A 26236-nucleotide genomic window follows, 5' to 3' on the forward strand; every position below is an offset into this window, starting at 1 on the left:
GAAGCCCTTTTTTTAATCATTGATACAACAAATACTAGTGGAGTATCTTTTAGTTTTATTAATAATTATTTTTTTCACATAAACGCTAGATTAATTATATTTAATATCTTTATAATCATATTTTTTTCGTCCATTATCGACTTAGAGTCAACATATTGGTTATAAGATATACATGAATTCTTGATGTTGTTTCTAGTAATAAAAGTGATATATATGACTAAATTAATTTGTGGAATGAATATGATGAAGATGATAATAGTGTGAGGTGACTTCAGCTTTGACTATCTACAGCTAAATGGATGAGAGTTGTTTTGATAGAGATTAAATTATAGAACTAAATAGCTATGACCAAGCCAGTGTTGAGAATCTAGAAGATGGCGTAGAAACAGTTTGAAAGATTACGCAATGGCACAATTGTTGATAAAAATAAACTAAAACGCAATGACACAATTGTTGCATATACACATGTCAATTATATTCTAATTAACTAGTTCCTTTGGATAGACGTTACCTAAACAAATGTAAATTATTATTTAAAACTTCTAATCTAGTCAGAATATTTTATTTTATACTATAGACCCACTCAACCTCCTTCTATAGATTCACTTACTAAACATATTTTGCGGAAAACCAGATTTTTCGTCACTCTGACATTTTTTTTCTTTATTCTCTTTTTTTTCCTGTGACCATTTTTTGTTTTGTTTTTTCCGTAAAGTTTGATTTTATTCATCATAAAATTTTAAAATTTAATTTTGATATCCACAAAAGTTTGATTTTAGTCCTAACAATATCAGATATTCTATATTAATACATTTTATAATAAATAAATAAATGAAAATATAATCTTATAAATTAATTTTGTAAGATTGAATTAAACTAGTTAAATTTGTATTATAGTATAATTTTTTTTAAACTGTCATGATGAGAATTTACTGGAAACACTCCCTATCAAATCATTATTAAACTATCAAACAAATATATAGTATCACATAATACAAGTGAGAGGAGTTCGACATATTGATTTTAAATAAAAATATTTGATAATATATAAATAAGTATCAATCTTATTAATTAATTTTAATTTTGTAAGATTGAGTTAAAGACAAAGTGATTTTATTTTTAATAAAATGTAATATTTTATTTAAAACATATTTTTTACATAGCTTTTGTTTTATTTCCAATAAATACAACTAATAGTGATTTTAGCCAAACACAAAGTGATTTTATTCTTTTAAGAGTTGACCAAGTTGAGTGGGCATCTGATTCCCAATTTTGTTTTATAATTATATGATTTAAATAATACTGTGTTATAGAAAAAGTGTTAATCTTTTTTCTTTAATATATCATTTGTGATGATGTTGTTGTAATTATATCCAATGGAATTAATCTCTTTTTGTCAATTTTTTTAATATCGATATTAAAATTAATATAAGGATAAAATACTAAGAAAAAGGTACAAGTAAACAAATACGACTTATTTTTTATTTTGTGAATATTTTTTGTAATTAAACTTTCTTATTCCATGTTTAAAACAATAATTTTAAGTAATAAAATTGAGTTTTTAAGAGCTAATCATGAAGGGACATAGTAGATCACATGTATTCTAATTCAAACAAGATAGGAAAGTAAAAGAAAATTAAAATTGATCAATAAAATTGTTTATTAAATTGGTCATTAAAATTGATACTAAAGTGATTGGTTATTAGAATCTATAACCGAGTCAATCACTATATATTAATAGAAAAATGATATATGTGTTTTCAAAATATTCATCAACACTCCATATATACCTAAAATGAAATAAAAAAAAAAATTATAGACTTATAGAATATATGATTTGATAAGAAGAAAAAAATATGTGTTTAATAAATATATATCAAATAGACCATATCAATAACTAAGACTATCATGTTTTTTTGTCTAATTTTTTATATATATTTTTTAATTTTATGTTATTTTTTCATGGTACGTGTTTAACAAGAGCTTTATAAAAAAGTTATTATTATAATGATGAATACAAATTTATTATTAAATCAATTGATTAATGACTGAATTTACTTCTTTAAACACAGATTCAATTACCATTTTTTTAGTGTATTAGTAATTTATTTTAAAATTAAGTTCATTGTAGAAACTAGTTTCAAATTAATTAGTCAAGGAATGTAAATAAATGTGGTAAATAGTTGAAATTTCTTCAATATATATTTTGTAAATTTTTAATCTTAGCATGACCATAAAGGTAAGATGTCTCGATAAACACCTCTTGAAAAACACACTTTTTTTTATGTAAATCAAACCTCATTTAAAACCGTCATTATTCTTAGCTAGCTTGTTATGACGTAATCTTGGCACATTTTTATAGGAAAACCTTTGCACACTTTAACGACCAGGTACAATTAACAAATCAATATTATGACTAAACTTAATTACTCCACTAAAATATAAATATCCTTATTATGTATGCATTCCTTAATTCTTTTATATCTGTCCATACATATAACATAAACATGCAGTCGTATAATAATTCCATAATAATTCTTTTTGACCATTCATATTTTTAATATTTTTTTTCCCATAAGAGTGATGTTATTGTGGACCTGAAGACAAGTATAGGAAAGGGAGAGAAAAAAAAGTTGACATTCTACTATATTTCAGTTATTATTTTTCTAGTTTGTTCCAAAGAGACAATAATAATACGATGTTTCTTAAAAAGAAATAGTGGCCTTTTTTTTATTTCTTATCATTTATCATTGTTAATTTATAACTTACTTTTACTTTCTACAAATAAATATTCCTTAATTTTTATAGTGAAAAGTAATATAAATTGTCCATTTGCCTATTACCATATTACTTATAGCTCTAAGTATTTTAAAGATGGATACATAACGAATATACAATTCGAACATAAAGAAAAAAAATAATACTCTTAATTGAAACAAGAAAATTCTGTATTTCTTTAGTATTAAAATGTTACAAACATTTTTTTAAAAATAATGAATGTTGAATTCATCTTTCATATTTAAAAATTGAGAAAGAGATAGCCTACATAGTTTTTCCTTAAAATTCATAAAGTATTGGTATAATGTGAAATCAACAAATTTAGTTTGCAAATTACTCAATATTCTTTTCAGAAAATAACACTAATATCTTGAGATCTTGAGATGAATGTAGTTTGTTTTGTGAGTTGAGTTTTGATTTTTTAAAAATTGTCCAATTTGTCAAAGATAACAATGAGAAGATTCTTAATGTTCGAACCAGTAAAAACGTTGAGAGCTCTAAATACATAAATGAATTTTAGAATTAAGTCAGTTTTTCTTATGAAATTGATACGTATTTATAGACTTTTTTTGAATTTGTACTAAGATGCTCAAAAGATATGTAAGGATACATTTGATTATGAAATATATATGTCATTCAATCAATTATTATTATATAAATATCCTAGTTATATGGTTGCATATGATTTGTTGGATTATGTTCAATTTTACTAGATTATACTTGATTTAATTAAATTTTATATTATTGTGCTTATTTCCACATATCTCGAAAACAGGTAGGTATATAAGCCCTCAAACTTGAAATTGTAAAGATTTGATTGGATTAGATTCAAAACCATACTTTTTTTTGTCTCTGAATCAGAGTCACTAACAACCTCATAATTAGTATGTCCTTGCCATAACCAATAGGCAGTGACTTCTACAAACTATTTACAACATACTCATAAGAACTAAAGTATTTGTCATCGATGTGTTCCCCTATCACCATCCACTCCTTCATCAATTGAGTCCTACAATATGTACTTTCAATATATTCTAGAACATGTGCTTAATTAGGCTATGCAAATTTTCTTCTTGTTGGTCATATCTGTCATTCTCCTTAGTATGTTTTACTACATGTTTTTCAATAGGTTATTTTACATTAATTTCTTCTTGTTGACTAGTTATTTTGGAGCAGGTTTTGCACCATGTTCTTTCTACCATCTACTTTCAATATAGTTGGTAAATGAGGCTCAACATCAACAAGTCCATCATAAAATATTGACATTGAATCGTGTTTATGATTAAAATAATTATTGATATCTCTTCTTGGATTGGCTAGATATTATTCAAGAAGACAATAATATCAATATTATCCACAGTACAGTGCAACTCATCATTTACATTCTTTGTTGTACACGCATCCACCCTCATTGTAATTTTTACAACAACCAATCAAGTCCTTTAGGAATTAGTAATAAAGTATTGACGTAATCCTCACCTGAATTTTTCAACACACAAAACTACCCTAATTGTAGTGTCAATATTATTCTGGACGAACCTTATGGTTCAAAAAAAATAAAATCATTATGTATACAACACAAATTAGACTACCCCTTTATTAACCTAAATACATTCTTCTAATCAGACTCACAAACCATACATTATATAAATGAATAAGATCAAAATAAAGGAACAATTTATAAATAATGTTACTTAACAACAATTATCAATAACAACATACAACAAACCAAATATACTAAATAAATATATGCACAAAACAAAGATAAGTACAAGTTTCACCAACTTACAAATGAGTGAATTTCATTAATGTTATGTTTGGATTAAGAAGGGGATGTGCGAGGATTTGATGTATGAGGATTTAAGAGGAAAGTGTGAAGAAAGTGATGTTGTTTGGATTGTACTATGTTAAGGTGAATTGGTGAGGAAAATTAGTAAGTTTATGAGTAATGTGATGGTTGTGAGAATTTTTTTAATTTTTTAATAATGTGTAAAATATAATTTTACAAATTTACCCTTGTATATAAAAAATATTTGAATAATGAAATGGGGTATTTTTTTGTGTAGATTTGAGTTAATTAAAATTTTGTAAATATTTTTTTTTTTGAAAAAATACATTATTCATATATAAAAAATTATAAAATATTTATAATTATAAATTTTTTAATCAAGAAATAATTAAATAATATTATTTTTATATTTATTTTTTAAATTAATATTATTATTATATAACTTTATTTTTATTATAAATAATTATATTTATTCTTCATATTATAAATATAATTTTATTATTGTTATTTATACTAATCACACCAGCATCAGCTACTAATCACATCTCCATTAACAACTAACCACACTACAAACTCCTACAAAAGCAACTAACCACACCCATAGCTAAGCCATAATTGATTATCACTTAAAAAAAAAAGAGCCATGACCAATCTTGGAACTAAATAAAAGGAATGCGTAAAATAACTAGTCATAATCGACTTTGGAGTTTTAGAACATCATTTATCAACTAAAAAATCAAACATAATCGATTATGGTGTTTTTGAAGAAACGACTATTCATACTCGTTCTTGGATTTTCATGACTTCTTACATTTTTGTAACACTCTTAAATGATGGTAAAATCAAGCTACTAAGGTGACTTTCTACTTGTTTCTTCACACATATGTGAAAAAGTCTTTAGTCAATGTCTCCTCCTTTCTTTACTCCCATTTTTATGCTAATAACAATATCTAAACAAGTGTGAGAGACTCTTTCTATTCGCGTAAACAAAGAGAGTGTAACAGTATGGAGACAATTTCAACCTCCCATTCTTTACTTCTAGTAAACAAATATCTTCAATAAAATTTGTTCTTCTATAATGATTCTCTCCATCACAATAAGTTTTTCTCTTTATTTCAAATTGTTCAATCAATTTATGTTATAAAATAACTAAAAAACAAATGAATAAATCAACATTGTCTCCTTAATTAAAAGACTAATGTGTACTTATAACATTCAAGATCTATTTGCATGAAATTCAGCAACTTATTAACCAGGAAAATAATATTTAAAGGAACAATTTTGATATTTACTTAAGAAAATATTCCAAAAAATCTGGGTTATTTTTGGTTCTACTGCCTACGTGCCACCAAAACCCTTCACTTCTTATGTTCAATTATACCCCTTATCCTTTCTTTTCCTCAATCTCTCTCTCTGTGTTGCACCTGTGTCCTTCTCTGATGTCATAAACTCTATCCATGTCTATGCCTTTTTCTCTCACAACCACGCCTTCCTTCAACACTCTCACAATGGCGGAATCCTGCATTCTCTCTCTCCCTTCTCTCTTCCGCGCCAATACCAAAACCCTTTCTCTCTCAATTCCCTCTAAGCGCCTCAACCTCCAGCTTCCATCTTCCAATTCTTCCCTCTTTCCCCTCACCACCAACACCACCCGCTTCCCCTCTCTCCTCACATTCGTCGCCCAGACATCGGATTGGGCCAAAGAAGAGGGAGAAAACGCCGTATGGGAGAACGAAGACGACAAAGCGTGGGGAACTGAAGAAGGAGGCGATGACGGCGTGGAAGAAATTACGGGAGGGGGTTTTGCTCAACCACCTGAGGAAGTTAAGATCTTTGTTGGGAACTTGCCTTATGATGTTGATAGCGAGCAATTGGCTTCGCTTTTTAAGCCGGCTGGCACCGTTGAGGTTGCTGAGGTGAGTGATTCTTTGTTTATGTTGGTGTTTTGTTTGATTTGAGGTTTCAAACGTTTGATTTCAATGTGGGTGGCGGTGGTTTCAGGTCATTTATAATAGGGTTACTGACCGGAGTCGTGGCTTTGGATTTGTCACCATGAGTACGCTTGAAGAGGTTGAGAAGGCTGTCGAGAAGTTCAGTGGTTATGTAAGTTGTTGTGTTGGTTTATATTTTGTTTTTGAGTTATATGGGTTGTGATTATGGTCCAATGTTCAAGTGGAAAACTGTGTTAGGATTTGGATGTCGTGTGAATAATTATAGAATGAAACAAAGTTATTATTCTGTAGTTTGGATAATTTTGTGATGGAACAGTAAAAAGATTGCGCATCAGCGTGGTGTGGTATATTCTCAGATTGTCACGCCCAATTATGTAATCAGAAGTCCATGTCCATGAAATAACATCATTTGAGAGATGTTAGTCTCGATGCTTTGAAGAATTAGTTTCTGACTCTTGGCCAGAAAATAATCTAGGTTCACAAAAAATAAATTGAAGGGGAAGAAAGAGTGGTATTGGATAGAATGGGATGTGTCATCGTGTTATACTTCGTTCCATCTAATTTTAAACAATCCAAACAATGGAGCCCAGGAGGCTAGAATCAAGTCACTCCATTCAAATGTGACATGTTAACACAATTCTAATTCTCAATGTTAAGATCCCAGTGTAAAAGTGTAAATAAATGTGTCCAGGGTTGGCAAATTATGGATCCTGAATTGTATGCTAGTTGTACATTAATATCTCCCTCCTTCTCCCTTTATTTTCCCCAACTGAAATGAAATTTGGGTTGAATGTGAGAAACTATGATGATAGACTTGTGTAGACAAGAAGGGGAAAGTATTATTAATATTGTTGCTTCTCTTTGATAATCTTCACAGTAGTTAACCTAAGACACTATGAGGTTTGGTCTTGTTCTAATGATGCTTTGCTCTCATTATAATAAATGTGTTCGAGATTTAAATTGTAAGGAATTGGTACAAATGTTTGGACCTGAACTTGTAATCGAAAGATTTTACTTCGTCATCTGAATATCTTCTTACCTAAGTGTCTACGTATATCGTAAAATTGGGATCTCCATGCAATTATATTGGAAATACTATTGTCTGTAGTCATAGACTGTTACTTTTACTGAATGAAATAAAACGGAATTTTATACTTTAATTTTGTTCTCATTAGATTTTGTATGAGTATTCACACTTTTCTGCACATACAAAGGTGTTTCGACTTAGCAGTTTTCCCAAGTTGAAATGTCTTTTGGGTGACATGTCCTTTTCTGGAACAAGAATGCCCATTGATTCTCTTCTCTAATTATTTTTATTGTGGTTTCTTGAGTTGTTTTGAATCTTATCCATCTTTTATGTGACAGGAACTAAATGGAAGAGTGTTGACTGTTAATAAGGCCGCTCCAAAAGGGGCACAGCCTGACCGCTCATCCCGCCCACCACCTCGAACCTTTAAATCTACTACAATCTACGTTGGGAACTTGCCATGGGATGCTGACAAAGCTCGGCTGGAGCAAATTTTTAGTGAACATGGTAAGGTTGAGGAGGCTCGGGTGGTCTATGACAGAGACAGTGGTCGATCACGTGGTTTTGGCTTTGTCACAATGTCCAGTGAGGCTGATGTGAATGATGCAATTGCTGCTCTTGATGGTCAGGTAACACACAAGTACTTTATTACTTGATCATTGGTTGTAACATTAGAAGGACTACTTCTGTGTTTCATTCTTAGGAGTAAAATTCTGATATGGTGGTTCTGATATTATTGCAGGAGTTGGATGGGAGAACAATCAGAGTGAATATTGCAGAGGAAAAGCCTAGACGCAGCTCCTTTTGAGTGGTAACTTGAGAGTAATCTTCCATGTCCACGGATTGAGTTCCCTTTCAATGGTTTAGTATACAGTGTCAATTTTTACCTTCTTTGGCAGCTGGTTTCAGATTGAATTTGCATCTTAATGTTATTAATTCCTTGTCCAGATGAAAATGATTAAAAGTTACAATTCCAACTCTAGGGATTTTGGAAAAACTCTTCATTTTCTTTTCTCAACCATTTTGTTTGCAATCGATGCTCGAAAATACAAATAGTTTTCTTTTATCAGAAAAAAAATATAGTTAATGTCCCTTAGTTTAAATCTTCTGGTAAATAGAATTGACGCGAGGATATTTAAGACTGACTTCATGCTATATAGATGCCAAAGCTGTGATCTTTTGTCATGTCATCTGTTAGATTTCTTATTCGAATGGTTACACTTTTTAGTGTAAAAGAAATTACAAGCACAGATAAATCGGCTTCTCATTTCCTTTGCAGAGGGAATTCTCATATTTGAAGGACCAGATTCTTCTCCTGCTTTTGCAGCTTAATAACTAACCAATGGTACAAATTTAGCTGAATGTTGACTGTACTCAATGAAATTGGGGCAAATTCTTCTTGCACCATACCAATTTGAACCCGCACCCTCTCACCTTTCAAAATTTCCAAAATTGGATATAAAAATCTGGAATTTAAAATATCATTCTGCAAAAAATAGATCTGAAATATAAAAAAATACATTTTGGAAAAGAAAATCTAGAACACAAACAATCTGGAAATATATTTAGGAAAAGAATTTCTGAAATTCAGAAATGTCTTCTGAAAATTTAAATCCTGAAACGTCATCTGAAAATCTAAATCTAAATCCAGAAATGTCTTCTAGAAAAGGGTTACCAAAAGTATAGTTTTTATCTGCATCCAAGGAAGAATTTGGCTAAAATTGTTTGGAGAGAATCTGATCAAATACGTGCTTAAATCTATTTGTCAATAATCCTAAGGTTAGTCTAATCTGTAAGTACCACTGCTCTAGAAAGGAATAAAAATTATTTAGAGTTAATCGACACCTACAATTAGTTTTCATGAAAGGGAATCGATAGTACAAAATTTGGCTGAAAAATTCTAGATACGTGTGATTTTTCTCGAAAGTCAAGTCACGTAACAATGATTTAATCTTTAAACTTAAAAGATAAGTATTGTTGACCGATAGGGCCTTAGGAGTTTGACAACATTGCCATGTCTGTGCATGCTTTTTTTTTTTAAAAAAAAGAAACGTAAAAATAAAAGATTTTATAAAATCAGAGCCTACGGCCTTAGTAAAAAAAAGAAAAGAAATAGAAAGACAAGTGGCTGATAAAAATACAAAATTATTTTCACCTTTTTTACTGTGAAAACACATGCCAACCTTGCTTTTATATATGGGTAAACAGTATTCATTCAACTACAAGCACAGTGTAAAAAATCAAAACATGTCAACTAATTTGCTTCACTTTAAAATTAAAAAAGAAAACTCCAAACTATAGTCCTTTAAATTTGTTTCTCTAGTCAATAAGCTCACAAATATCAGTTCTACTATATCATTTTCAAACCTTGAATTAAATTAGTTTTAAGTTTGAATAGTTTGAACAAACTTATTTACTAATATTTCTAGACAAGAAAAACACGAAGAAGAAAAATGATTTTTTTTTTTATAAATTAAAATTAATATTTACTAAATGTTTCTTTTTAATTTGTGGATAATAGAAAGAAGCACTTTTTTTCTTTCTTTTCTTGAAGTATTTATGAAGAAAATTGTTAAAATAGATTCTTGATCAATTTAGGTTCAAATTATAATGACTAGAATTAATGATCAAATTAGTTAACACTCACATCAACGACTAAAGTGATTAATAATTGCTATCTTCAATAATTAAATTAACTAGTAAGATATGTATAATTTGTAACTAATTAATATATTACTTCATAATTAAAGTGTAGATTTTTTTACGCAAACTGAATACTATTATTGCGTAAAAAATAACACAAGGTGTGTCATTACAATACAGCCACACGACACGACATAAAAATTAAACACCCACACCCTACCAATTTTAACAATCACAAAAAGCTTCTTAATCTTTTCTACTAAGAAACATTTAACATCTACTCAATTGATGTTGCAGCAAAAGTAGCCATCAGAAATAGTGGTAATAAGTTTTAAGATTACAACAAACTTACCATGTACAACAGTTTGTGATTGGAAGACATTATAAAAACTTTGTATACTGTCAAATGTTTTTTACTCAAAAAGTGCAAAATACAAGACAATTGTTCAAGTTTTCGACTCAACCACTTACGTAGAAAATAATGTTTTATATAATATTAAATAAAGCCATAAAATAGATTCAGATTTCAGACAAAGAACGAGAATGTTTATGGTATTAGTATAACTACTTTTCTGAATGATCGACATGAATCATTTGTTTTAGGGCAAGAAAAGAACAGCAGCTTCAAATATACAAATTCTTACAGCACGTGGTACAGACAACCAAAGCCTTCCAGATTTTCATTTCACTAACCACGCAACTGAGCTTCTCTGCTAGTGAGAGGCACATACCGAACAGAAGTCTCAGTTCGAATACTGATAGAACCATCAGAGTTCTTATCCACGACCTTTAAATCTTGAAATATGTTTCCAACAGGAATGACCATTCTACCACCCGGCTTCAACTGCTCAATAAGTGGTTGGGGAATTTCTGGTGCCGCTGCTCCAACATGAATGGCATCATAAGGACCAAAATCAGGCCAACCTTGCCTACCATCTGTCAATCAACACAACAATCACTTACATATTTGAAATTATTGATCCGCCAACTTCACATACCAAATTATTTAACTTCTAAAAAAAAAACATCAATAACCATGCAGTTACCACCACAGAACAGAGGGGAAGAGTTAAAGAAAGTGACTATGGACATTCAAAATCCACAATATCTAGGAGTGTCATGACACAAGTGGTTATGAATAAACTCTACTTCCAGATGAAATTTACTCAATCACATTAAACAAATCCCAATCCTGACCATCAGATTACTTGAGTTGACTCAATCATTTCAAACAAATCCCAAATCCAGATCATCAGGTTATGAATTTCTGTTTAACTGAAGGACTCGTCAAAGTTATTCAATTCTTTACCTCACATTAAGCCTTCGACACCACCCGTATCTAACAAAAGGACTATACTAAACTCTCATAGTCAATAGTATTTTTGTTGTGGAAAAGAGTTTCAATGTTTGGTATCAATGGAGATATAGAAACCGTACCACCACCATGCACAGAAAGGGAACCATCTTTCAATGATTGAGATGCAGCACTTTTTTTAATATTCTCAATTGAAAAAGAAACCAATTCAGGAATATGTTCCACGCCAACAGCACGGCCTTGGGGTCCTACCATCAAGGCAAAGCATCCAGTGAGGTATCCCGTACCTGCAAAGGGGCCAAAGTATGAATAATTTGCATCAAATGCAGAGAATAAACAGAAAGAAAGCATTGGAAATTCGTTCCTGTTATATAGAACATCCTTTAATTCTGTATTGCACATAAGGAACGAACAACATTTCCACATTAAATTGGGATTACGCAAATCTGAGAGTATTGGTGTTATCAATAAAAACAGTCAAGGTTACATTATAAAGTCTCCACATCATCCTTCTATAACTTCACAGTAAGGGAAGGAAATAAAGCATCCACTATTTTCTGCACACCCTTGTTAGTACAGCCGCCACAAACATTTTATGTAGTCTATCCATGACTTGTAAACAACAAATCCAATACGCCAATAGTGGTGGAATAAATTGATTCCTAATAAGTAGGATTTTTTTTCATTTCTCTTTAATAAATTAGAAAAAATATAATTATAGATAGCTCGCAAGAAAATAGTTCATAGACTATACCAGAGCCAACGTCCAGAACACGCATCCCAGGTTGCAAATTCTTCTCCAGCAACTGAAGGCACGTTGCATGCATATGTGGCGCAGAGATAGTAGCATTGTAGCCTATCGGCATAGGACTGTCAACATAAGGTTGAAGTCCACCAGGTACAAACAAAGCTCTATCGATGGTTTCCATTACTTCACCTACCTTTCTGGAAGTAATAACTCCACAACGCTGCAAATTATCTACCATTCCTTTGTTCTCGTTGAGGGCACTCCCAGACCAGTATTGCTATATTTTTTTTGCAAAATTATATTTACTTTAGATTACTTTTTGTTTTAAATATTACGGAAAATAAGAGGACAAAGTAAGAAAACACAAGCAAGCAGCGTCCCGTTATTCCTTTTATCTGAACTGCACCCATATGGTGAGCAAGCAGAGAGAATCGAAGGCTAAATTTATGGTATAAAACAGAAGGAATCCAGAATCATCAATTCTGAAGGTGGAGTGATTCGGCCTCTAAATGAGAGAAACGGTTCATACAAATAAAACGTAATTGGACATGCATAACATTGGTCAACACTAAAAGGAAGAACAATAGCCACTGTAAGTTATAGATATGGAAGACGATGTTCAAACTCCTAAAGTGAGAATTACCATAAAATTCCATTTATGAGCATGTTCAAAATTCAAACAGAATAAAATTCAAAGAGCCTCTCCTCTAGTAATGTAGTTGAACGGTGGAAACAAATTCATAATTTATGTATTTAGTTGCTAACTTTTAATCAAAGTTGAGAGCAATACAAGGATTCGACGTAAATGAGAGAAGAAAAGATAGGGAGGTGTTTTCGTCGGTGAAAAACTATGTTTGACGATCGATCGCAGTGATAAACGACGAAGAAAGAGAAAGGGGTTACCTCCATCGTATAGAAAATAGCGTTCCCCGGAGCAAAATTAGGGTTCGGGGATCAGTAAGGATTTACTTGTTACAGAGCGATACTGATGCTGTAAATGGAACAGGTTGAGATTATTGTTTAGTGTTTAAACAACGTTGGTGTTTTTCGGTGTCTTGTTCAGTTGTAGTGCTGCATTCCTTGTAGTTGGCATAATGGCATCTTTCTTTTGCCACTTTCCTTCACACGCTTCCCTCTTCACTCATTAGGGTCTGTGGGCTTTTTTTTATTGGGCTTTAAATAATTTGCGTTGACCTTTCTGTTGTTTGACGATGAAATGTGTTGGGGTATTTCTTCCTGCACGCCTACATTTTTCTTTTTGCACTCCTACATTCTTTAAAATACCCAAATTATTCTTGATAATTTTAGATGATTTCAGGGTAGGGGATATTCTATAAACAAAATATGTTTCCAGAATAGAAAATTTGAAAGACCAAAAAACCATTTTCAAAGCACATTTTTTTGCTTCTGAAACAGTAAATCCAGAATTCATAAAATATGTTCTGGGTATGTTTTCGAAAAGAGAATTCAGAAGTCAATTTTAAAAGAGGTTAGACAGTCTTTTTCTAAAATAATGGGGTGCAGACAGAAATTTGTTGAGGTGCAAGAAGAAACACCCTGTGTTCGTTACTCTCGATTTTCATACATCTCCCTTTAGTCATAATTTTTCATTTTTTATCTACTCATAGTTCACTTTTATATATATATATATATATTTTTTTTTTGCAATTTACTTTTTTTTCTAATTCATACTAGTACTCTTGGGTTATTTTATGTAGGAAGGAGAAATCTCAATCTTTAAGTAAAATGAGGGCCCATTCAAATTAGATGCAGGAAATAAAAAGCAAGAAATCTCTACATCTTTTGAAATAGGCAACACTTCTGAAACTCTAAGAAATAATTACAGGTTTTATTAAGTTTGGATATCACTTGAAAATATTTTAAGTTTTTATAGTATTTCAACCCTTCTTTTTAAGACCCTTATAAAAAGGGCCGAGGTGTAATTGTTTTCTTATTTTTTTTTTTAACATTTGCACTTCTACTATAGTTATTATCATAATACAATTTCATTGGTTGTGCAAAAAGGACCATTTTCCCAATCTAATATAAAATCAATTAGAATGATAGAATTATAATTCTCTATTAGTCTTTATCATTAGTGATAATTGTAGAAATATAATATAATTTAATCTAAATGAAGAGGTTGATTATTAAGCTTGTTAATAACTAGAACCAATTTCTTTCAAGGGGAAATACATATCCTTAAATCAATGATACACCCAAAGAAGTAAAGCTAAGATTATGTCTTGGACGAAAACTTTTATCTCAATTGAATTTTAATCATTTTATTGTCTTGTTTACTATTTCAATCATTTTTTACTAATTTTCTTACGCTTTTTTCTTCTGCATAACAAAAAAAAATTGCACTTCTTAATGAAATAAAATCAACTTGTATGCTTCAACTTCAAAAATAGTTAGATGAAACGAGTGAAGGAACAACTTCAATGATCAGCTTTTATCCCTTTCAATGTCCCTGGAAAGAATTAGTTGTATCAGACATACCTTCGGACCAACAACTCTTAATGTCCTTTCTACTAAATTTATGATGCGGGGAAGTAGAAGTTACACATAGTATTTTAAATGCTTTAGAAATCTAAAAGTAACTGAGGAAGAATAATCTCAAAATGAGTTGGTTCTATTTGACTAGCACCCTCCGCTTCTGCAATAGCAGCAGCACGTTGAACAGCCTCTGCATCAAGAGAACGGTTTATGTCAAGGTGATAAAGATTATGAGCAAACTTATAGTCAAGACCAAGGAGGCACAAACGCGTTTCTCTTTAAGATGTATACACCTGTGATAAAAATCCGGAGAAGTTCACAAGTAAGCTTCAGAGCATTGCCATTAGCTGGATCAGAAAAGATGGAGAAATGAGTAAAACATGCAAACGTTCAATTTGCAATAACAACACAACCATGGCGTGACTTGATCACATAACCCCCACCAGAGAATAAATCCATCAATTTAATGAAAAATGGAGACATGACATAAATACCAGAAGTTGTCCGATTCTTCTTGGATGTTCCAACTCCTACCTGTAGCAGTAAACCCCAATGCAACCGTGAAGCAAGGGATATCACGTAGTTGAAGAGAATAACTAAAATATTAGAGAATGCAGATTCTACTTAGGATATTGTTGCTGTTGACGGCACCCAGTCAGATATAGATTACAAAATATACTTTGAAAAACAAGATATTGGTTGAAATAGATATATAGACATCTTAAACTGAAGACAAATGTAGCAAACTGAATGCAAGAAATTGATAGTGAAACAATCAGGGCAATTTCCCTTACCAAAAATTTGGGGAAGGATTAATATATATACAATGTGATATGTTGAAAAAATTACGCACTCCTGGTATTTCATGCTTGCTACACAGATCTCTCATGTATTACAAAATCCAACAAAAAGCTCCCTTGCATATATGAAATAGCTTCGCAACTAACTCCAGCCGCTTATAAACCGCCAAAATTTGTTAACCAGATAGCACATTATCTAAATTTAACTTTTGGGTTCATTGTCATTCAGGGTTATATGATCACAGTTTCAAGTAGAATTCTCTTCAAGGATGGGACCAAAAGTAACGATTGAATAAGATTTTGTGACAAGCATGTACCAAATCATCTCTGTTGACTGAAGTATGATGTGTAAGCATGTTGGAGCTAATAAAGCGGTTGAAATTGAAAGACCTCACAAACAAGACTTCAAAACAACAAATGAACAAAGCATAGGATAAGATAGAAGGAAATAAACCAATGGTGAGTTTGCATTGATACTAAAGGAAAAACAAATGATAGAACTGTACCATATATTTGTTAATAAGGGCAATAGAATAGACCATGGGAATAACCTAAACTAATAACTAAAAAATGACCTTACGAGTTACGTCACTTCACACTAATACGGACATAAATGTGATTGGCAAGGTTTCTAAAAAGCTATAGAAACGTGGTATCAAAATTAAAATCGAATGCAGTAAACATAACAGAATCCTAATAAATGAGCAGATCAGGTAGGCTAGTGAAGTAGTGGTTGGAAAGAACCACGCAAAAACGATCCGAAAATTTAAAAGTCCCAGAGGTAATAACATGGGGAATTCAGAAATTATATCGCTGTGAATAAACAAACACAAACAAAAGAGTTAGGAGGAATAGGAAAAAATAGAAATTGAAGAACCTCGGAATCCGGAGCGTCCTTAACTTCAAAATTTTCCGGCTCTGAAAATGGGAACAGAAGAAAAAGAAGTTAGTGAATGGGATAAACGGGAAGCAAAGGAGGGTAAGAGAGAAGAAGTGTGGAACCAAGGGCTCGCAGTGTCCAAAAGCGCTTCAAAATGGAATGAATGAGATCCTGTTACCCAATTTGAAGGAAGAAGTGAGGGATATAGAAAACCATAGATGAATTGCGGTGTAAAGAGAGAAGAAGAAAGGGTTTTAGGGCTGTACAGTATCCAAGGTGACTTCTTCCATCGTAAAGCTATACTTTCTTTGCTATGCCGATCACCGCCACAGCCTTCACCCAACACACCTTTGGATTAGGAGGGTTCTTTAGAGCGATGCTATTAAGTAACTTTAAAAAAAAAACACTTCTACTTCTTTTATACTTATCTTATTTTTATTCTTAAATTATTTATTAAATTTCTCTTTTATTTATATTTATATTTATTTATAGAGGATTCTCACGTATCTATTTTTTTTTTAATTTTTTCTTTATTCTTTTATCTTTTAAATTTTAAAACTACATCATATAAAATCACTTCAAAATGCGATACTGTATTTCTATAGTATAAATAAATTTTTTTTATAAAGTTTTCGTGTTAGGCATCACTATGCAACTTGACATCTCAGATGAGCTGACACTTCAAGTAACAACAATCATCTGCCATCACATGAAAAAAAAATATTATTTAAAAAAAGAAAAAAGAAAGAAAATACAAAAATATGTGGGGACTAGACCAAAACCCATATGTTAACACAAACGATACATAGGTAGATTATACCTATTCATAAAGAATTCTAAGAACAGACTAGCTGAGAGTCTATTATACCAATGAAATGATTCTCTATGAATAAATCCTAAATTAGCCAACTTATCAGCACACGCATTCCCTTCACGAAAAATATGAGTTACCCTAAACCTGATTGTCCCACAAAAATTAAGACAAGTATTCCATCGATTCTGAAACATCCACGGAACATTAGTCCTAGCAGTAAACGCAGCACAAACCAAGGCAGAATCACATTCAAGCCAGACATTAGTAAGCCCCATTTTTTGAGCTTCCTCCATAGCATGTATAACTCCATAAAACTCAGCAACCAAAGCAGTTTGAACTTCAAGAAACGCTGAAAAAGCACCAATAAATTCTCTCATACTTTCACGAAAAATACATCCACAAGTAGCAAGACCAGGATACCCCCTAGCAGCCCCATCAATATTAATTTTGACCCAGCCTGGTGAAGGAAATTCCCATCTAATAGGAAGAGGACGAAGAACTTTACCACTACGATTCTTAATACCGAAAAACTTAATCACGTTGAAGTCCAACATATAATTCTTCATTGAAGCTTTAGACGAATTTCCCACTAGACAAGTTAAATCTTTAATTATCGAAATAGCCTTAGAAACCCCAATCTTATCATGAAATCTAGCATAATTCCTCATATGCCATATCATCCATATAGAAAAGGTTATCACCGCAAGCTTAATCAATTTAACCAAAGGACTACTATCACTCTTAATAAAAGAAAGTAGATCATCCTTATTAGAGAAATGAGAAGTAAGAAAAAGTTGTCGAACCCAACTCCAAATATGCAATGCGTTAGAACATTCAAAAAATAGATGTTGAATAGATTCCTCTTGCTTTTCACAAAGCGAACACATAGAACATATATACAAACCCTTATTCTGAATATGTTGATCTGTAGGAAGTCGCCCATGAAAAATTTTCCAGAGTACTAGAGTTTTGGAAGGCGGAATAGATGAAGACCAAATGAATTTACCCCAACCACCTGGAACTCCTGGTTCCAAGAAAAAAGTCCTAGCCGATTTAAGAGTGAAACGACCAGACTCATTTAGAATCCAATTAGGAATATCCTGTTCCTCTCTAATCATGATATGATTACAAAAATGAGGCATCTGCTGTAAAGATAAGGGAATATTCCAATCACAACCTGTCTAAAATTGAGAGAATGTATCCGGAATGCTAACACCATCAGATAACCCTGCAATATTCGCTAAAGAAGTAGTAGAGCATCATTTATCATTCCAGAAATTAATAAAAGAACATGTACCAACAGTCCAAGAAGTATAATCAAGTATGGTAGAATAAAAATGCTTAATTCCAGGCTAGAGAGAGGAAGATCTATAAACCGTTCTAAATTCATATTTTGATTTAAGAACCCTGGCTTTCAAGAGTAAAGACCAAGGTTTGTCGCTATAAGCAAAGTTCCAAGCAAGCTTAAGAAGATATGCATTATTTTCATGATGAAGATTAATAATATTCAAGCTTCCATCCTCAAGAGGTGAACAAATTTTCCCCCAATTAACGGTAACAATACCTTTTTTCAGAATATCATCAGTCCAAATAAAATTCCGACACCACTGCTCAACTTGCTTAATAAGTGAAACAGACCACTTATACATATTAAAACTATAATAAGCTAGAGATCCAGTAATCACTGTATTGACCAGCTGAATTCGACCCATCATGCTAAGAGATTTACCTTTCCAAGATGCTAGCTTCAATTTAACTTTATCAGCCAAAGGCTGAAGAAACCGACACTTTGGAGCACCAACAAAGATAGGCACTCCTAAATAATTGAAAGGCAAACAACCATGACTACAGGAAATAATATTTTGAATTTTGGTGACAAATCTTGGAGAATTATCCATGGTGAAGAAACTACTTTTAGAGTTATTAATATATTGACCAGAAAAATCACCATATGTTTTAAGAAAAGAACTCAAATTTCTAAGAGACTTAATATCCCCCTACAAAAAATAAATATATCATCAGCATACAAAATATGAGAGGGAGTGAGATAACCTTGCGGACTGGCCATATTTAAAATCTTCTTATCATTCACAAGCTTAGAGAGACCTCTACTAAGAACTTCCTCTGCAAGACAGAAAAGTAAAGGAGACAATGGATCACCTTGTCTTACCCCTCGACTACAAGGAAAAAAACCCACCAAACTACCACTTATTCTTATAGAAAGCATAGCTGAACGGAGAGTTGTACTAATCCAACCGATAAAAGAGGGGTGAAAACCAAAGCGTTTTAAAACTAATAATAAGAACTTCCAACTCAGAGTGTGAAAAGCTTTATGAATATCAACTTTGTAAGCCACATTACCTCCTCTAACCTTTTTAGAAAGCATGTTAATAGCTTCAGAAGCAATACCAATGCAGTCCTGAATTTGTCTACCCTGCATAAATCCATATTGATTAGGAGAAATGATTCTAGCAGCCACAAGTGCAAGCCTATCTGCCAGTATCTTGGAAATAATCTTAAATTTGAAATTAGCAACAGCAATTGGCCTATAATCTTTAATGGAATCAGCACCCTGAACCTTTGAAATAAGAGATACCACATTACTGTTCATTCCAGGGAGAACCTAGTTTTGTTTAAAAAACTGTTGAACAATATTGCAAGCATCTGTCCCAATAATTTCCCAGCAAGAATGATAGAAAACACCACCAAAACCATCAGGACCAGGAGCACTATTACCGTTAAGATTAAAAACAACATTTTTAATTTCAGAAAAATCTGGACATTTAATCAACATCATATTCTCCTCAGAGGAAACCATCGCAGGAATATAAGTACCAATAAAATCTTCCATATTATCAGTATCCAGAACATTAGAAATAGACTCAGCATAAAGATTTTTATAAAAGTCCAAAATATGATCCTCAATGATTTTAGGATCCTCCGTAACCTCATTATCAATCCGTAGACGATGAATCCCACTAGAATTATTTCTCCTTTTGACCACCGCATGGAAAAAAGCAGTATTTCGATCTCCATCCTTGAACCATAACATCCTAGCCCTTTCTTTCCAAAACAAATATTGACAGTGAAGAGCATGATCAAGCTCCTCCTTAGCCCTTTCTTTTCTTGATAGAGAAGTCCATCACTATCAGACAAACTAGCAGTCTCTAAGCTTTTTTGAATACCAAGAAGGATGCCCTGCTTAAGAAGAACTCCATTATGAACATTACCAAAAGAATTTATATTCCAGTCTCGGAGCTCAAGTTTCAACCTTTTTAACTTATGTTGCAAGATAAACATAGGACAACCAACAACCTTATTAGCCTAAGAATCATGAATAAGCTTTAGACACGAAGTGTCTTGAAGCCACATCGAAAAGAAACGAAAATTGCTAACCTTCTGCAAAGAATTACTAGCAAGACTAGCAAGAATAGGGGAATGATCAGAACAATTTTTAACAAGAACCTGATAAGTACAAGATTCCCATTCATCCAGACACACTCCATTACATAAAGCCCTATCCAGTCTTCTGTGAATTCTATGCAACCCTCTCCTTCCATTATACCAAGTATAACAAGATCCAGTAAAAGGCATACAAGAAAGATCATTAGTATTAATCCAGTCCAGGAATTCATTACAAGAAACCTGATTAGGAGCCACCCCCCCTTTACAGTCATCCGTCGAGAGCACAACATTAAAATCTCCCAGAATACACCAAGGTCCTGTGAAGAGACTAAGATCCCTCCATAAAAATCGTCTAGACAAGTATGTGTTAGCACCATAAACACCTGCAAAGCTAAAACTTTTCTCTTGCAGACGACAAGTAACAGAGATAAATTGATCATTAACCAAGAAATTTTGGACAAGATTAGGAACCGACAAACACCAAAGCTGAGCAACTTTATTAACAATAGGAGACGTAGCCACCAAATGCATATTAACAGATTTGAAAAGGACGTCGAAAGCATTAGTGTACGACATCATGGGTTCAGCAAGAAAAACCATGAGAGGTTTATGTAGGTTAAGTAAACTAAGCAACATCTCCACAATTTTGTGGTTTCCCAATCCTCTGACATTCCAAAAAAATGAAGAGACCTTCATTGCGACGTTGTAGAGAGAACTGCCTTAGCAGTTTTTCTGGATTTACCAGTCCCCTTAGGTGGTCTCCCTGGTTTTCTTTTAGTGCGAACTGTTTCCTCCCCATTATCACTGCCATCCTCCTCCATGTCATTAGAGTCAGCCCAAAATTTTGAAACAACATGATTTTCAATATGATCAGAATTAATTCCAACAATGGTAGGCGGAATAGTTGACGCTCCAATATGAGAATCACCTCCCACATCTGTAGTTTCCAAACCATCAAGAGAAGAAAAGTGATTTTGAAAGACCAACGATATTGCTTTAACATCCCCAAGATATTTAGCCTTCCGAGGGGAGGTATGAGGCGACTGAGATGGTACAATCACAATAGCAGAGACCTCCACATTAGGAACTGGTGCATTAGTATCTGCGTGTGATTTAACCCTCCGAGGAGAGCACAACGGAGATGGTACAATCACAGGAACAGATACCTCCACATGATGATCATCAATAAAAGTTGTTGAATTTGACTCTGAGTCCTTAGCTTGCATAACAGCAAGTGAATCCAAAGTGGGAGTGGACAACCCCTGCTTGGGTGAGGACCTATCATGATCTGAAGCATCCTCAAAAGGAGGCATATCTGCAAAATCATCCCCTCCTCCACCTGTTTCATCAACTTTCAACTTATCAATGAGGCCTTCCACGAGTTTTGTCTCCGGATTAATTTTTCTATATTCTTTACATTGTTTAGGAATCACGGTCCTCCCTTGGTCCCGTTCATCAGAAGATGCCTTCTGAGAAGGTTTATGTTGAGGCCCAAGAACACGACCCTGGTCATGGATCGTCCAACACTGAGCAAGCTCGTGCCCAATCATCTTACAATGAGAGCAAAATGGAGGGAGCCATTCATATTCCACACCAGCTACAAAAGCAAAGTCTGGACGTTCAACCAAAAGTTGATCGGAGAGAGGGGACAGTAGATCAATATCCACCAACACTCTAGCAAACATACCCCTATTCTTCCTCATAGTATGCTCATCCAAAGACAAAGGAGTACCAAGGCCTCTAACGATGGAATATATTGTCCTTGGTTTCCAATACTCCAAAGGAAAATGGTAGATTCTAACCCATGTCTGAGCTTTGGTACTCTTCATGGTAGCTGGGACAAAGTCTTTTGTCCAGGCAAACAATCTCAATAAACCAGGAGATAACTTCAGCGAACCCATCCCGAGGACCCATTGCATGTCTTCTATAGAAGCGAACTCAAACTCATAGAAACCTTTTCCAAGAGGAATTGCTTTCCATGGTCCAAGAGCTTTCCTCACCGGCTGCAAATTTTTAGTTAAATCCAGGTGTGTAAGAGGTTTATCCCCCTTAGATAGAATAATCCGACCATGGAGATGGGTTTTGCAATCCTCAAGACCAGCCAAGTAATCTGCCTCATCAATCCGGACAGCAATTATGTCACCCTTAATACAAGAAGTAGGTAGCTGGGACAAAGGAATGTCACATGTATTTCCCAAAGCCTGAGCAAAAGTCTTCCTTTGACCGGATATAGAATATATTTTTTTATCAGGACATACTTCCCGATCCATCAAGCAAGCCCATGGTATGAGAAAACCCGCAGAACTCTCTGTCATATTAGAAGGCTAATAAGTTGCCGCCAAGAACTTCCACAAGAACACGGAACACCGCGCGAGCCAACCACTTCGTCGCCACAAGAGCCACCCCTTTCAGCAGACGCCGCGCACCAGCCCAGCAACCACCGCGCTCCGTCGCCCAGGCGTCGTCACACAAACGGAAACCGCACGCCGCCGCACCGCACCTCGTCGTCGTCCTGTAGCACCGCCGTGCCGCACCAGCTATTCCGCTGCCGTCACGCACAAAGCTGTCGTCTTGCACTGGAAACCCTAAGATGCGGAGGCGTTCCACTGCCGTCACGCACGCACAACAAACCCTAATTAGGTCTCTCCCGTGCTCTGTGTTCCAGATGTCGTCTTGTAGCACTACCGCGCCGCACCTCCAGTTATTCCGCTGCCGTCACGCACAATGCTGCCGCCTTGCACCGAAAACCCTAAGATGCGGAGGCGTTTCGCTGCCGCCACCAAAGATTTTGTTTTTGTGTATATTTTGTTTCTTTTCTTCCATTCCTATAATAAAGTTTTACTTCAAAAGTTATAAGAGAAATTTGTCTTACTTTTACCTTTTTGTTATCTAAGATATTGATAATGATATATACAAATTAATTTTATAACATTTTTGTGGTGTATTTATTTTAATTGTTATAGTACTTATAATATTTTTAATGATTTTATTTTAAAATTCACAAGAAATATTTTAAATATATTCTAAGATGAATAATGGGATAGATAATATGAGAAATATAATAATTGAAAGTTAAAAATATAATTAAATTTATTGACGTGTAAATAAAAATAAGAAAGTAAAAGTAATCAAAAACTAAAATTATAAATACTTCAAAATATACTTTTATTAATTAGATTAAAATTTATATAAAATAATGTAAGGATTTAGAAAATAACCTTAGAGTAAAAGTGATATATTTTAAATGACACATAAATATTTTGTTATTAAAATAAAAAGAATTTATAAATAAAAAATTCAATTATTCATGTTACATTTTAAAAGAATCACCCTCAGTCTAAAATTTTTCTTTTTTCATTTTTTCTAAGATTCTGACATCCTCGATCATCAGTCTGACTATCAAAATCCATAAAAATGATGTGATTTTTTTATGATTAAATTAAATTTTAGGTTCTGAAATGTGAAAACAATGTTATTGATCTATTACCTATTAAAAGCCAAATGTGTATTCTTAAAAGTTTAAGATAATATAATTATAGTATATTTGCAATTTTTTTATATTGTTTTCAACATACATGTTGGAAATACGACACTTAAATTCACTTGAAGATAGAAATACACTCAATATAAAAAAAAATAGTTATATAATAAAAAATATTCAAGTCAATGAGTCATAACAACATGATAGTACAAGTTAATTACAACAACTAAATAAAAACAATTTTTATTTTCTAAATTTAACTAAACAAAAGATGATTAAGATGACAATGATGCAAAATGATAGGTGAAGGGTAGGAGCATATTTCAACATGATTGAACTAAGATGTAAATCCTTCTTGTTCGTATTTTTTTGCAATTTTTTTTTCTTTACATGCCATCGTGTTATTGCTAATTTCTGTAGGAACTAATTGGAGGAAATAAGAAAAGACAAAATGTTATAGCAACTGATTGAACGTAATTGCACAAAATTGCAAAACTGATCTTATTCATTTTGATTCACTCAATCATATATATAATAATTACAACTACTGAAAGTTATAAACCAGAAATACTAACAGGCCTGTAAATTGACCATTAATGCAATATAACGGTAAAATAGTTTAAGGGTAATAAAATCTGAATTAATAATAATAAAATCTGAATTAATAATCAACATCCTCCCTTAATTCTGATTTGGAACAACCTTCCCAATTTGAGTCATGATATTGTTTTTCTCAATCGCCATCAATTCTTCATTCATAGCCTTTTTCCATTTGGGGTGTTGAATGGCATCGGCAAGTCTCACAGGTTGTCATCAACTTCATCATCAACTTCATCATCAAGATTTACTTTGCAATCTTGAAGATGTACAAGTTGTCGTTGTTGCCTTCTTGGTCGCTCCATCATAGTTGCAATTGGAGGTGCAACTTCAGGTTGAATTACAACTTCAGGTTGAACTGCAGGTGCTTCAAGAGTGACTATATCTTCCACATCATCGTTCAAAATGTAAATATATCGTTTTTTCGAATCCATTTCAGCTGTTGCATTCCATTGCCATTCCTCATCTTCGGCAAATGTAACATCACGATTAACAATCACCTTCTTTGTCATTGGATTGTACAATTTGTATCCCCCATGCTTATATCCAATGAAAATGGTCTTCACTGCCTTATCATCCAACTTTGATCTTGTTACATTGGGAACATGAGCATAAGTAATTGACCCAAATACCTTCAAGTGTTGCACATTGAGTTTGAATCCACTCCATGCCTCAATCGAAGTTGTGTTAGGAACACTCAGAGTGGGTGATCTGTTTATCAAGTATACCGCACGTGTTACGGCTTCAGCCCAAAAATAATTTGGCATACCTTTCGCTTTAAGCATGCTCCTCGCCATGTCCATGATTGTTCTATTCTTTCTCTCAGCAGCTCCGTTGTGTTGAGGTGTGTAGGGGCAAGTTATGTTATGTTGCAACCCAAGTTCTTCACAGTGCCTCTTGAATTCATTAGACTTGTACTCACCTCCTCCATCACTACACACCATCTTAATTTGTCTGTCACTCTCTCTTTCAACAAATGCTTTAAATATTTTAAAGCAGTGGAATACCTCATCCTTGCTTTTCAATACATAAATCCAGGTTTTCCTTGAAAATACTTATTACCTCCAAATGATGATATGTTCATCGGGCCACAAACATCTGTATGAACAAGCTCCAAAGCAAATTTTGCACGCCAAGGCTCCTTAACAAATGGTGTGTTGTTATTCTTTCCAAAAATGCAAGCCTCACACAATTGACCTGAGTGATGAATATGGGGTAAACCATTCACTAAATTTCTTTTGGAAAGATTTTCCAAACTCTGAAAATTTAAGTGTCTAAAGCGTAAATGTCATAACCACGATTCATTATTCATTATTGCATTCAAGCACTTAAAATCACGCATTTGAATATCTACTGGAAACATGCAGTTTTTTGATAAAAAAGGTTTTAAGAATCAAATTACTTTTTTTTATCAAAAATTGATAATTTATTTTCAACTATGTGCATCTCATAACTGTTCTCAGCCAGTTGTCTCATACTCAACAAATTACTTTTCATATCAGGTACAT

General features: G+C 33.0%; 3 protein-coding genes across 5 annotated transcripts; 1 reads left to right on the forward strand and 2 right to left on the reverse strand.

Moving 5' to 3' along the window:
* The first annotated feature begins 5917 nt into the window (after window positions 1-5917).
* LOC137807931 (28 kDa ribonucleoprotein, chloroplastic) lies at window positions 5918-8543 on the forward strand. Its single transcript, XM_068608791.2, has 4 exons — window positions 5918-6483; window positions 6569-6670; window positions 7885-8175; window positions 8289-8543. Exons 1-4 carry the CDS (start codon window positions 6025-6027, stop codon window positions 8352-8354), a joined length of 918 nt encoding a protein of 305 aa, XP_068464892.2. The 5' UTR covers window positions 5918-6024; the 3' UTR covers window positions 8355-8543.
* A 2170-nt stretch (window positions 8544-10713) lies between these two features.
* On the reverse strand, window positions 10714-13388 carry LOC137807932 (protein-L-isoaspartate O-methyltransferase 1). Of its 3 annotated transcripts, none has more exons than XM_068608792.2 (4): window positions 13156-13388; window positions 12259-12529; window positions 11627-11791; window positions 10714-11125 (listed from the first exon to the last, which is right to left on the reverse strand). In XM_068608792.2, the coding sequence occupies exons 1-4, from the start codon at window positions 13159-13161 to the stop codon at window positions 10878-10880; spliced, it is 690 nt and encodes a 229-aa protein (XP_068464893.1). In that variant the 5' UTR covers window positions 13162-13388; the 3' UTR covers window positions 10714-10877. The 3 variants fall into 3 exon arrangements, with proteins under 3 accessions (XP_068464893.1, XP_090155713.1, XP_090155714.1); XM_090299587.1 differs by having other exon boundaries at window positions 11499-11791; XM_090299588.1 differs by lacking the exon at window positions 12259-12529 and having other exon boundaries at window positions 13156-13369.
* A 1292-nt stretch (window positions 13389-14680) lies between these two features.
* On the reverse strand, window positions 14681-16841 carry LOC137807933 (centromere protein X). Its single transcript, XM_068608793.1, has 6 exons — window positions 16698-16841; window positions 16554-16602; window positions 16429-16469; window positions 15246-15285; window positions 15045-15098; window positions 14681-14941 (listed from the first exon to the last, which is right to left on the reverse strand). Exons 1-6 carry the CDS (start codon window positions 16719-16721, stop codon window positions 14838-14840), a joined length of 312 nt encoding a protein of 103 aa, XP_068464894.1. The 5' UTR covers window positions 16722-16841; the 3' UTR covers window positions 14681-14837.
* Between the last annotated feature and the right edge of the window lie 9395 nt (window positions 16842-26236).

The sequence above is a fragment of the Phaseolus vulgaris genome, chromosome 3, assembly GCF_051622355.1.
Source record: "Phaseolus vulgaris cultivar YP4 chromosome 3, ASM5162235v1, whole genome shotgun sequence".
NCBI classification, from domain to species: Eukaryota; Viridiplantae; Streptophyta; class Magnoliopsida; order Fabales; family Fabaceae; genus Phaseolus; species Phaseolus vulgaris.

What these genes read in the sequence shown, in the direction of transcription:
- LOC137807933 (XM_068608793.1), bottom strand. Translation starts at nt 16,721, where the DNA reads ATGGAAGAAGTCACCTTGGATACT. An exon ending in AAGAAGTCACCTTGGATACT is followed by an intron (nt 16,603 to 16,697) that starts GTACAGCCCTAA and finishes ATTGGGTAACAG; the next exon opens with GATCTCATTCATTCCATTTT. An exon ending in GAAGAATCGGACAACTTCTG is followed by an intron (nt 15,099 to 15,245) that starts GTATTTATGTCA and finishes TTTCTGATCCAG; the next exon opens with CTAATGGCAATGCTCTGAAG.
- LOC137807932 (XM_068608792.2), bottom strand. An exon ending in TGTTCTGGACGTTGGCTCTG is followed by an intron (nt 11,792 to 12,258) that starts GTATAGTCTATG and finishes GCCCCTTTGCAG; the next exon opens with GTACGGGATACCTCACTGGA. An exon ending in CCTTTCTGTGCATGGTGGTG is followed by an intron (nt 11,126 to 11,626) that starts GTACGGTTTCTA and finishes GTTGATTGACAG; the next exon opens with ATGGTAGGCAAGGTTGGCCT.
- LOC137807931 (XM_068608791.2), top strand. Translation starts at nt 6,025, where the DNA reads ATGTCTATGCCTTTTTCTCTCACAACCACGCCTTCCTTCAACACTCTC. An exon ending in TCGAGAAGTTCAGTGGTTAT is followed by an intron (nt 6,671 to 7,884) that starts GTAAGTTGTTGT and finishes TTTATGTGACAG; the next exon opens with GAACTAAATGGAAGAGTGTT. An exon ending in TTGCTGCTCTTGATGGTCAG is followed by an intron (nt 8,176 to 8,288) that starts GTAACACACAAG and finishes ATATTATTGCAG; the next exon opens with GAGTTGGATGGGAGAACAAT.